Below are 13,513 nucleotides of genomic sequence, written 5' to 3' on the forward strand. Positions count from 1 at the left end.
AAATAAAAGATCTGAATTTCCATTTCATATTGTTTATTCTGATGTTTGGGGCCCTGTTACTCTACCTACTGCGACTGGTTATAAGTATTTTGTTACGTTGATTGATGATTATTCTCGATACACTTTGGTTTATCCTATGCGATCTCGAGATGAAGTGCCACAAATTGTGAAAGATTTCCAACGCATGGTGTTCACTCAGTTCCAAACGGAAATTCATATTTTCCAGTCGGACAATGCAAAAGAATATTTCCATAGTGATCTCACGAAATTCTTTGCTTCGAGTGGGTCACTTCAGCGAAGCTCTTGTGCCAGGACACCCCAACAAAATGGTGTGGCTGAACGAAAAAATCATCATCTACTCGAAGTTGCTCGTGGCTTGCTGATTCATATGAATGTGCCGAAACAGTTCTGGATGGATGCAGTATTGTGTGCGACATATATCATCAATCGCATGCCCTCTCGGCTACTAGAGTATAAGGCCCCACATCAGCTCTTGTTCCCTACAGCCCCGCTGTCCACCATTCCGATGTGTCTTTGGGTGTCGTTGTTTTGTCCACAACCTATCACCTACTCGTGGTAAACTTGACCCCCGGGCTATTCCTTGTGTTTTTCTTGGTTACCCCTCATCTCAAATGGGGTATCGTTGCTATGATCCCATTGCCCGTAAGTACTATGTTTCCATTGATGTCTCATTCTTTGAGAGTCAACCGTTCTTCTCGGTTTCTCCTCAGGGGGAGAGTAGGGTTGAGGAGAAACAAGCGACGACTCAGATTCAACTACCTCCTTTACCCAATCCTCCTCCGTTCTAGGTTTTCCATCGTCGTCATTAGAGCCAGCAGAGTTCAAGAGCCATGGAGCCGAACACTATGCAACCAACATCATCGGATTCACCCGAGGCAGATCCGTCTCATCAGCCAGGTACACTTGCTCCCATTGCTCCTTTACATGTTGATTCACATGTTCCCAATGATCTTAATATTCCTATTGCTAAGAGAAAGGGTGTTAGATCTTGTACCACTAATCATCCTATCTCTAACTTTGTGTCCTATGAGCATGTTTCACCCTCGTACCATGCCTTCCTCTCCTCTGTGGACAGTGTTCCCATCCCTAAGACCGTGGCAGAAGCTTTGTCAAAACCTGAATGGACAGATGCAATGCAGGAAGAAATTGATGCCTTACATAAAAATGGTACGTGGGAGTTGGTAGATCTTCCTGAGGGGAAGGAACCAGTGGGGTGCAAGTGGGTGTTCACAGTGAAACACAAAGCTGATGGAACTATTGAAAGGTACAAGGCTAGACTGGTAGCACGAGGCTTCACACAGGTATATGGAGTGGACTATGCAGAGACTTTTGCCCCTGTAGCGAAGATGAACTCCATCCGGATTCTCCTTTCCTTGGCAGCAAATCTTGACTGGGATCTTCACCAATTGGACATCAAGAATGCCTTCTTGAATGGTGACTTGGAAGAGGAGGTGTACGTGACCCAACCCCCAGGGTTCTGTGCCAAAGGCAGTGAACAAAAGGTGTGCAGGTTGAAAAAGTCCCTATATGGATTGAAACAATCACCTCGGGCTTGGTTTAGTAAGTTCCATGTAGCAGTCCAACAAATGGGATTCAAACAATGCCAATCAGATCATACCTTGTTTGTAAAAAGAGGTGAAGGTAAAATTGCAGCACTTATTGTGTATGTGGATGACATAGTGATCACAGGAGATTGGGAGGCTGAAATCCAAAGACTAAAAAAATTCTTAGCCACTAAATTTGAAGTGAAGGATCTAGGCCCCTTACGATACTTCCTTGGAATTGAAGTTGCCCGCTCTCACAAGGGCATCTTTATTTCCCAATGGAAGTATGTACTAGATCTACTAGAAGATACAGGCAAGTTGGGGGTAAAACCATCTGATTCACCTATTGAACCTAATCACCATCTGGGAGACAGTCAAGGAGAGTGTTTGAAAGATGTAAAGATGTTCCAGAGACTGGTGGGGAGACTTCTGTATTTGTCTATGACCAGGCCTGATATTGCCTATGCAGTGGGTGTCCTTAGTCAATTCATGCACAGCCCGATGACAACTCACTTTGAGGCTGCAGAGAGGATCTTGAGATATCTCAATAAGTTTCCTGGGGCTGGTTTGTTGTTCCAAAAACATAGTCACTTAAAAGTGGAAGTATATATCGATGCAGATTGGGCAGGAGCAGTCAATGACCGAAAGTCCACCAGTGGTTATTGTGCCTTTGTAGGAGGAAACCTTGTCACATGGAGAAGCAAAAAACAAAGTGTGGTGGCTAGATCCAGTGCTGAAGCAGAATATAGAGCGATGGCTCATGGGGTTTCGGAAATCATGTGGATAAGAAATTTGTTATGTGAACTGGGTTTTGCAGTAAACAATCCTACTTCACTCTACTGTGACAATAAAGCAGCCATCAATATTGTTGCTAATCCAGTTCTGCATGATAGGACAAAACACATTGAAGTGGACAAACATTTTATCAGAGAGAAACTTGAAAGTGGAGAAGTGTGCACACCATACGTCAACTCGGAAGAGCAACTTGCAGATATCTTCACCAAAGGTCTTTATCATGTGCGGCACAAAGATTTGTGTGACAAGTTGGGCATGATTGACATCTATGCTCCAACTTGAGGGGGAGTGTTGGAATAATGTTAGAATAACTTAGTTGCAGTTGTTAGGGCCTGTTTGTCTAATTAAAGTGTTTTTTTTTATTTCATTTTTTATTTCTGTTGTGTTTGTTATTGTACTCAAGGGTACAAGGGTCTTTTCCCTTGTTATTTCTGTCGCCCTATATATATTAAATAAACACTGGCGCCGCCAGTACTGTTGCATTGCAAACCCTCTCTTTTCTTTTCTCCTCTTCTCTTCTCTTCTCTTCTCTCCTCTCCTCTTTCACCTATCTCTGGCCGGCTACACTACCAAGAAACATTAAATAAGCAAATTACATCATCCAAAACACGGTTCTCTGTAACATAAAAATTTTAGGTCTTGCTTTTTTTTCACCCCCCCCCCCATTTTGGCCTAGCAATCCTAGAAACCCAGGATTTCTTTTGACTAATTAACTCACATGCCTCGATGTGTGTGGGTTTTTGCTCAGGTGCCAAGGACAACATCATAAACATCTTTAGCAATTCCCACCATGATGGCCTTCAAAATTTTGGCGACAACATACCTCCAAATAAGGTTCTAATACTAGTTAAACAATCACAAACTTCCTACTGTCCTTTGAAGTTTGAATAGGAATATAATCAGTTAAACATATTATACAGACAGAGATAAGAAGTTCACCTGATAATGAGCAAGAAGATCCATATATCGACGGATTGGAGATGTAAACTGCACATAACCAGGAATACCCAAGACTCCATGACGTATAGGCTTCCTGAAATCCATTTCTGCTGCACGCATTATTTTGACATATGCTGAACTTCTAACAGGTCCTTCTGGAAGATGGGAAAATGCAGAGGCATCAATGTTTGATTGGGGTTGGCCTCTGTAGGGAAGAGGGATGTTATTGCATGAACCAAAGGTGGCTATAACCTCCCCACACAGTATCATCATCTCGGAGACAAGTCGCATTGCAGGATCAGCCTGATTTTCAACATAGAGATTGATTGATGGTTCTGGGTCATCTGGATTAGCCACCTTGATACGTGTATCTATTGTTGCTGTATCAATTGCACCCTGAGGATAAAATAACTTTTTAACTCTACAGAAATATTTTAACAAACAAACACTGAGGGCAAGCAAATAGATCATGTAATAAAAAACAACTAGACAAAGTAATATGAAAAAAAAAAAAAAAAACTTCTATTAGTGTTCAATAATATTTGACCCAGATGAAAGTGTAAAACACATTGAAAATTGCATTCACATGCTGACAGTAGAGGAAGCACAGCCACTGGTTTAAGAGAAAACTGAAATAATCCTACATAGCAAATCCAAATTGTAACATAGAAATGTCAAGCATGTGAGGTAAATAGTATCCATGTTTCTTCACATATTAATAAGGAACCAAAGAAGTGAATATGAAAACAATAAAAAGAGAACACCTAAGACAATTGGTCATAAAATGCCTATTGCTACCAAAATAACCAAATATAGTTTCCCTACGACCATCTCCCAATACCATACTTCAATCACCCATAGACTCTCTCAACTCATGACTCTACAGAACCAACTTATCCCTAAAATCAGAACTTCCACCAATCTTCCTCTTTAAACCATGCCCCAGGTACATGTAAAGTTCTATTTTTCAGTATCTCAAATGCTCTTCTCCTCCAAAATAGCCCTTAACAAACGCCTTTCCACTAACAGTGGACTCTCTCCACTTCTGTCCCTCCTCTCAATCTAAGAATACATTTCTTACATGATCTTCTCCCCTTATGAAAACAATTCCAAACTCTTCCTTGAATTTCTTTTTTTCAATCACAAGATTTTATCCACCTTATTGACTTTTGATGTTTAATCCAGAGGGAAACCATCATCTTCCACTTGTTGAATCATTTTATCTTCAGTTGCAGATTTGATATACTCACTTTGCATTTCAGAATCCTCTGTGGAATAAACTGAAGACAGACATGTCCCATATCTTCTACTTAGCAATTCATCTTCACATTTATTGTTCCCATGCTTGGTTTCCAGGTCCCTGCCTTCATCTAATACCACATGTGATGCCAAACAATCCTTGTTATAACCTTCACCACAAACAATATCTGTCACCAATCTAAAATCACAGGTGATGCCAAAAATTCCTTGTTATAACCTTCACACAAACAACTCCTGCACACAATTGGTATCTTTCCTATTATCCTCATTCCAAGATGTTTCTGCAGCACTGCCATTGAAAAGAAAACTGGATCATGCAAAAATTGTTCTCAGAGGAACAACTACATATTTTCATCACTAATTTTTTCATTCCCCTTCATTTTTAGCCTTTACTATTGAGAAATCTGTATTAAAAAGAAGAAAGGAATATAGAGGGAAAAACAATTATGCATTTTTTATCAGCAACACAAAGATTGATTCATTAATATTAGAAAAGATGAGTACAAAAAGTAGTGAAAAGAAACAACAAACCCAAAACTAAACCATCCCATGTATTATAAATAAGCCCAAAATAAAGTTTGTCTACGAACCCCTTGCTTAGCTAAACCATCAGCCATACCGTTTGCAGATCTCCTAACCCAATTTATTTGAATCGCCACGTCTTTGGATAGACATTTGAAGTGCATGAACTCATTTCTTAATTGCCAAGTGACCCCTTCCCACTTTTTCAGCCCATCTACAACTGTTTTCAAGTCACCTTCAATAACCAGCCTTTCAATCCCCAATTCTTTAGCTTTGACCCTGAATACAAAGCCATTATGTTCCCTCCCTCATCCCTAATTACCCTTCCAATACTCGAATGGGCCTGGATTGCCCGCACAACTACCACCAAAATTCAGTTTCTTCCACCCAACACTTGGGGGTGACCAATCCACATAAACTTTTTGTCTTCTGGAGGATGAAGCAACATTTTTTTTCTTTTGATGAGTATGAAGCAGCAATTGTTCCCTACGAACTGAAGAAATCTTCAATCTTAAAGTCTGTAAAGAGCTTCAAAGTTTTAGCCCAATGTGTCACATTAAAGTTATAACCTCTATCACAGCTACCTTACTCCTTTGTCTTCAAAAATTCTTAAATTCTTTTCTTCCTAGATTGTCCAAACCACTGCTGCTCTAGTGCATCTCCCCAATATTCTACCCCCTCTTTTTGAGCAACTGAAAGCACATGAATTAAATAACCCTTCCAAGCTACCAGGAGGAGACCATCTGCAACCAAAAAGTGAGGACAACCACTCCCAAATAAAGAGATGAAAACCGGTCTCACCATTCAACTTACATAAGAAACACCAGCTTGGAGACAAACACCACTGTGGTCCTTTCCTCTGAAGCATATCACAGGTATTAACGGAACCATGAAACACTTCCCAATAGAAAGCACTGACTTTTGGAGGAATAGGCCGAAACTATATTTCTTTAACAGGGAAATAAGGAGAGGGGGAAGTGGCTACAAGGGAACAAAAAAATATATATTTCTAGGAGAACAAGCCTGTACGATTAAGAGCCTACGCTCTTAGAGTCTAACCCACCTTCCCCCAAGACCACTAAATTCAGCATACTTAGCAAAGCAATAACACTAGGAATTTCAGGCTCTCTAAGGTTCCTAGAGAAACCCAAGTTCCAATGCAGTTCTGATTGAGAGGAAAATGAGCAGTAAAATCAGACAGGTTTTCCCTTGAGATAGGAAAGGGCAAAAAGAGAGGAAAGGCCTCAGACAAAGGCAATTCCCCAACCCAAACATCTTTCCAGCATCTAATTTTTTGACCCAAGGCCTCAAATAAAGGAGATTCCCCAACCCAAACATCTTCCCAGAATCTAATTTTCTGACCCAAGGCCTCAAATAAAGGAGATTCCCCAACCAAAACATCAAAACAGTTAATGCATGTTTTGATGATTGCTGAAATAGGGGTCTGTTCAAGGAAACCCATTCTCTGCATTTTAAAATAGTAGGAATCTGCCGAATTAAAAAATATGAAAGAAGGTAGTTTCTTGAAGAGAGAAGAGAGAAGGAGAAGAAGAGAAGTTCGAAAGAAAAGAGAGCAATAATCTGGCCGCCCCCTTCATTTATTATTTATACTAAAATAATAGAACAGTACAAAGACAACTATGCCCTTATAGGGCGGCAAAACATAAAACAGCATATATAACACACAAAAACATAATAAAATGTGGACTCACATAACTACTGTGGTCACCACCTCCTATCTAACAACTAACATAAAACATCTATGCAGAAAAACATCATAAAACTAATTAATCTTCAACACTCCCCCTCAAGTTGGGAGTAAATGTCACACATTCCCAACTTGTGTAGATCATGTTCAAGCTTGTTCTTTGCCACCCCTTTAGTGAGAACATCAGCCAGCTGCAACTCTGAAGAGACATAAGGCAAACAAACTTCTCCGATTGTTACCCTTTCTCTTATAAAGTGTCTATCAACTTCAAAGTGTTTGGTCCTATCATGCTGAATTGGATTGTGGGCAATATTGATTGCAGCCTGATTGTCACAGTATAATATCATAAGTGCCTCTACTTTCACCCCAATCTCATTCAAAAGAGATCTAACCCAAAGAAGTTCTGAGACACCATGAACCATGGATCTATACTCAGCCTCTGCACTTGACTTTGCCACAACGGCTTGCTTCTTACTCTTCCAGGAGATCAAGTTTCCACCTACAAAGGTACACACTCCTAATGTAGACCTCCTGTCATCTAAGCATCCTGCCTAGTCTGCATCTGTATAGGATTCTAGCTTCAGATTCTCGTGATTTGAGAAAAGAATGCCTTTGCCAGGGTGCTTTTTCAGATATGCACGTATTCTCTCAATAGCTTCCCAGTGCTGAACTCGATGTGCATGCATGTACTGACTCACAACACTGACAGCATAAGAAATATCTTATCGTGTCATACACAAATACAGTAGTCGGCCCACCATTCTTTGATATCTCCCCACATCCTTTACCAATTCACCATCCACACCATTAATTATGTGATTTGGATCAATAGGAGTGCCTACGGGTTTGGTCCCCAGCTTCTCAGTCTCTCGCAGTAGGTCAAGTACATACTTTCTCTATGAAATGAAGATCACATACTTGGATCTTGCAACTTCAATCCCTAAGAAGTATTTGAGCTCACCAAGATCTTTGATCTCAAATTCTTGCTGCAATGATTTTTTGAGATCATCGATCTCCTCCAAATCATTTCATGTCACCACTATATCATCCATATACACAATCAGAATTGACACCAGAGCATCCCTCCTCTTCACAAAGAGGGTGTGATCAGACTGTGTCTGTGTGTATCCAAAACGGATGAATGCCCCTCTGAACCTATCAAACCAAGCCCTAGGTGACTGTTTCAGTCCATACAGAGATTTTCTGAGTCTGCACACCTTTCCTTTACCAACACTTTCATAAAAGCCTGTTGGAATGTCCATATATACCTCCTCTTGCAAGTCACCATTGAGGAAAGCTGGAACGAGAGCCATGAATAGGTGGCTGCTAGAGATAAAAGAATACGAACTGAACTCATCTTAGCTACTGGTGCAAAGGTTTCCAGATAATCAACACCATATGTCTAAGTATACCCTTTTGCTACCAACCTTGCCTTGTACCTCTCTATCTTGCCATCGGCCTTATACTTCACTGTGAATACCCATCGACATCCGACTTTCTCCTTGTCTGGGGGGAGATCAACTATTTCCCAAGTTTGGTTTTTGACCAAAGCATCCATCTAATCTTGCATGGTTGTATTCCACTCAGGTTTAGAGAGAGCCTCAGTAACATTCCTGGGTATAGACACAAAATCCAGGGAAGAAAGAAAAGCACAGTAAGAGGGTGATAAGGCACTGTAGGAAAGATGGTGTGAAATGCAGTGGGTTGTACACTTTCTCTTCCCCTTACGAAGTGCAATGGGAAGATCAAGGTCAGTGGGATCAGCTGCAAAAAAGGTGTTAGGGACAGAAACATTATCATCAGAAAACATAACAGGCTCAGGCTCGAGAGGAATACCTAGAACTATATCTATCGAATCTGGAGTTTCAGAAGGACTGATAGAGAGTGGTGTGGGTTGAGGATGTGTGGAGTCAACCATCATCTGTCAGCGCTGATATTGCTGTGAGACTGCCCGTAGTGGCTCAGGTAATGAAACTGGAGGTGCAGGTGCTGACTGAACTAATGGTGCAGGTGCTGGCTGAACTGATGTAGATGCTGGTTGAATTGATGGAGGCACCACAGAAACAAGAAGAGGAACAGATTGTGAGTTCTTCTCCCCAAAACTCTCCCCTGAGGAGAACCACTCGAGAAGAAGAATGTGGATTCAAAAAAGGTAACATCCATAGTGACAAATCTGCTCCTTGACACTGGGTCGTAACAGCAATACCCCTTTTGGTTCTGAGTATACCCAAGAAAAACACACTTCTTGGCCTTAGAATCCAATTTCTTGCGATGAGGGCCAAGAATGTGAACAAAAGAAACACAACCAAAAACCCTCAGAGGTATATGAAATATCTCTCCATCTGGAAAAAGAATGCTAAACGGCACCTTAAACCCCAAAGTCCGTGAAGGAACACGGTTAATCAAATGCACAACTGTAAGAACTACATCTCCCCAAAACTGCATAGGAACTGAAGCACACACCATAAGACTCCTTTCCACTTCCACAATGTGTCTATTTTTCCTCTCAACAACTCCATTCTGTTGCAATGTATATGCACAACTGCTTTGATGAACTACACCATGTTCTAAGAGATACGTGGTCAGGTCCTTCTCAAAGTACTCTCTGGCATTATCTGATCTAAAAGCCTTATTTCTCACTCCAAATTGTGTCAGAACCATCTGGTGGAATTGTCGTACTAAGTTAGGAACCTCATCACATGATCTCATCAAATATATCCAAGAATATCGCGTATAATCATCCACAAACAAGAGAAAGTAACGAAATCCTCCCATGGAAGGGATTTGATATGGCCCCCATACATCAGTGTGAACAATATTAAAAGCAAAAGTACTTCTTTTATTACTTGGTTTAAAAGACTGTCTACAATGCTTTCCTAACTGACAACTCTCACACTCCAAAATAGATAATTGAACAAACTCAAACAACTTTGGGAAAAGACATTTCAAATAACTAAAAGAAAGATGTCCCAAGCGTTTGTGACAAAGCATAATCTGGTTCACTAACTTTGACCCACTACTACTACTACTGCTAACATGATGGCCCTGATGTCTCGAAATCTCATCCAGAAGATAGACTCCATTCACCTCACGACCACTCCCAGTCATCTTCTTTGACTCAATATCCTGTAAAACACAATTATCAGGAAGAAAGGTCACAGAACATTTCAAATTTTTTGTCAAACAACTAACAAACAGTAGGTTGGTATGAAGTCTAGGGACATGTAAAACAGAAAACGGAGTTATATCATTGGTCACTCTAACTGTCCCCTTCCCAGCAATGGGCATATGTGAATCATTTGTTGTAGAGACTCTGTCTCTACCAGAGCACAACTGATAGGAACTGAAAAGGGTAAGGGCATTAGTCATATGCCCAGATGCTCCTAAGTCTATAATCCAGGGAGGTCCCTCCTTACCTGAAGTGGATGCAAGATTTGTAGTTGCATATGAACTACCTATATGTGCAAAGGAAGTGGTGTAGTTGGCTCCTGCATTTTGTTGTCCATCTAGAAGGCTAAAGCTGGGTGAATCTTTCTTACTCATAAGCTGTCCAAACCTCTCCAATTCTGTTCTCACTGCTGCTACTGCAATGGATTCCCAATCAGTTTGGGAGAGAGGGGCTGAAGAGTCTCCTATAGTGGCTACATTTGCATTTCCCTTCTGGTTTCTTATCCAAGCAGGCATAAGATTTGGATGAAGCTTCCAACAAGTGTCCCTGGTATGCTTAGGCTTCTTGCAATTATCACACACCAAGTCCTTCTTATCCCTTCTAGTCTCACTACTCCCCCTGTCTCCATTCGGCTTAGGTTTTGTTGTACCAACCATAGCCGGCTGGTCAATCCCAGGCTGCCTCAGCATCACATTCCTCCTACTCTCCTCTCAAGAGACAAAAGCATAGGCCTGAGAGAATGTCACACCCTCCCTAGAAAGAATATGCTGGCTAGCAATGTCAAATTCAGGGTTCAGCCCTGCCAAGAACTCAAAAACCCTATTCCTCTCTACCAGTCCGTGATAAGTCGCTGCATCATTTATACTTTCCCATACCACAGTTTCTAAGTGATCTATTTCCTGCCATAGGGTTTTCAGCATAGAGAAATACACAGCAAGAGGTTTTTCTCCCTGTTTCATACTTATCACCTAATTTCTTAACTGATAGGCTTTGGCTTCATTTTGCTTTTGAGAGTAGGTTTCAATCACTCCATCCCAAATCTCCTTAGCAGTATTAGCCCATAGGAAATTTTTTGCAATATGAGGTAACATAGAATTACACAGCTAGGACGTTACCATGTAATTCTCTTGCTCCCATCGGGAAGAGTCTGTATCAAGTTTCTTCTCCCTAGTGAGATACCCTAATTTTCCACGGGCACCAGTAGCCATCTTAGCTGATTGTACCCACTCCAAATAATTTATACCATCAAGTTTTAGTGTAGTAATGATCCCAGACCCAAAAATATCACTACTACCTCCAACACCCAGTCCCACAGTACCGGTAGATTTCATTTCGGTATTCCAACTCTCCATTTTACTTCAAACAGTTCAACAGTAAGAAAAAAATAGATTGGAGACCTTCAAAAAATAATTTAATATCACACACACAGAAACCAATCCTTCCGGAAGAAAACCCTAGCTGGAGGAAAATCTCTCTCCTCTTCACGCCTCCCAACAGAGAAAAAAGTGAATCGATCACTCTAGGAGGCCTAGAAAATTCCAGAAACCAAACCGCCCTCTTCAGAAAATCAAAAGAAAACTAACAATACCTGGGCGCCCAAGATCAGATCAAAAACAAAGAGTCCAACTTTTCTGGGACTCTTCCCCATACTCCAGTTCTTCCTGATTTTGATGTCGAATAGTAGATCACCTTCCTGATGTCTAGATCCCACCAAAAACTCCAAGAACTGGGCAATCTATAGCAGATTGATCAGCCCTTTACTACTTCATGTACTCGGCTGATCTAGGGCTGCATGATAATGCTTCAAGAAACCCTAGCCGATGCTCTAATACCAAGTAGGAATCTGCTGAATTAAAAAATATGAAAGAAAGTGGTTTCTTGAAGAGAGAAGGAAGAGAAAAGGAGAAGAAGAGAAGAGAAGTCTGAAAGAAAAGAGAGCAATAATCTGGCCGCCCCCTTCACTTATTATTTATACTAAAATAATAGAACAGTACAAAGACAACTATGCCCTTATAGGGCAGCAAAACATAAAACATCTACTCAGAAAAACATCATAAAACTAATTAATCTTCAACAAAAATTAATTGATGAGAATGATCCTTAGATGGTGAGGAATCTATTCATCACCTGCATTTCTATCCTGCTTGCTCTTTTCTTAATAAATTTTCTTCTTTATTTATCTTCAAAAAAAATCCATTCTAAAGACAAAAGAAAGTAGATTTTGACTAACCTACCAATTTACTTTCTCTTTGTTTTTAGGATTCTACCAAGGGAAGCAAAGAAACTAGAAAAAAGTAATGAGGGATTTCCTTTGGGAGTCGGGAGAGGCTAGAGACCACTAAATCAAATGGGAGATTGTGTGTAGAAGCAAGGAAGAAGGTGGGTTAGGTATTGGGAATGTGAGCAAGATGAATATAGATCTTTTAGGGAAGTGGTTGTTGAGATGGCCATTAAAAAGGGAAAGCTTATGGCATAAGGTGGTGGATAGTATTGATTGAAGGTTAGAGAGTGGTTGGGATGCTGGTGTATCACATTGGGCAACTTCGGCAGCACCCTGGAAGGTAATTAATGGTATCCTTTCTCTTTTCTTCAAGTATATCAGGTATGTTGTATGTTCAGGGAATTTAATTAGTTTTCTGGAAGACGTTTGGGTTGGTGGCAAATGATATGTTTTCTTGTACAAAAATGAGATGCTCTCAAAATTTCTAATCCCTCCTCTATTGCCTTTGGATCATAATTGGGATTTTGGGTTTCATAGGGGGTTGAAGGATGAGGAACGAACCTCTATGACAGAAATTTTGCTTCTTCTTGATAGAGTTTGTCTAGATCCTTCTAAACCGGATAGAAGAGTTTGATGCCCAAGTTCTAAAGGTCTTTTTTCTTGTGCATCTTTTTTTAATGCCCTTTGTTAGTCCCCTAATCTCAATCTTTCCCCTTTAAGGAAGTTTGGTGTCAGCCTATACGCCTTAAAATTAGTGTTTTGTGTTGGGAAGTATTCTATGGGAAAGTAAACACTCTAAATCATTTGCAAAAGAAGAGACCTTTGTAGTATATTTCCCCAAACCGGTGCGCTCTTTGTAAATCAGAGGGTAAATCTTGTTACTACTTACTACTTACTAGTCTCTTGCTCCATTGCTGCAAATACTTGGGATTGGGTTTTCTTTTGTTTGGGTGCAGGTGGAACTTGCTAATGAAGGCTAAGATGTTACTGATTCATCTACCTTTATATGGCCAAAGAGAAGGGGAAGAATAATATAGAGGTGTAGCAGAGCAGCAATGATTTGGACTTTATGGGAAGAACGAAAAGCTAGAATCTTCCAAGAAAAGGAAAGAAGCAAGCAACAAGTTATGGATAGTGTAATGACCAGGGCTATACATTGGCTATTAACTTTGGATTTATTTCAGCAATTCTCCTTTGATGATATTTGGAGGAATTGGTATTCAGTGGCTTCTAGTTCAGTGCAGAAGGATAAAATATACTTGACATGGGTACCTCCTCTTGAAGGTTTTTTGAAATTAAATTTTGATGGGAATAGCCAAGGTAACCCAGGCCCT

General features: G+C 40.5%; 1 protein-coding gene across 2 annotated transcripts in view; it reads right to left on the reverse strand.

The window, feature by feature from the left end:
- The window catches only part of EMB2730 (Ribonuclease II/R family protein), a 53,568-nt gene that overhangs the window by 17,852 nt on the left and 22,203 nt on the right, over positions 1–13,513 (reverse strand). For both annotated transcript variants that reach the window (XM_088968989.1, XM_088968988.1), the window contains one exon: positions 3,300–3,695. In XM_088968989.1, coding sequence (XP_088825115.1) covers positions 3,300–3,695 — 396 coding nt within the window. The remainder of the gene's footprint in view (positions 1–3,299; positions 3,696–13,513) is intronic.

The sequence above is a fragment of the Nelumbo lutea genome, chromosome 2 (assembly GCF_056320005.1).
Source record: "Nelumbo lutea isolate HS-2025 chromosome 2, American lotus-T2T, whole genome shotgun sequence".
Classification (NCBI taxonomy): domain Eukaryota; kingdom Viridiplantae; phylum Streptophyta; class Magnoliopsida; order Proteales; family Nelumbonaceae; genus Nelumbo; species Nelumbo lutea.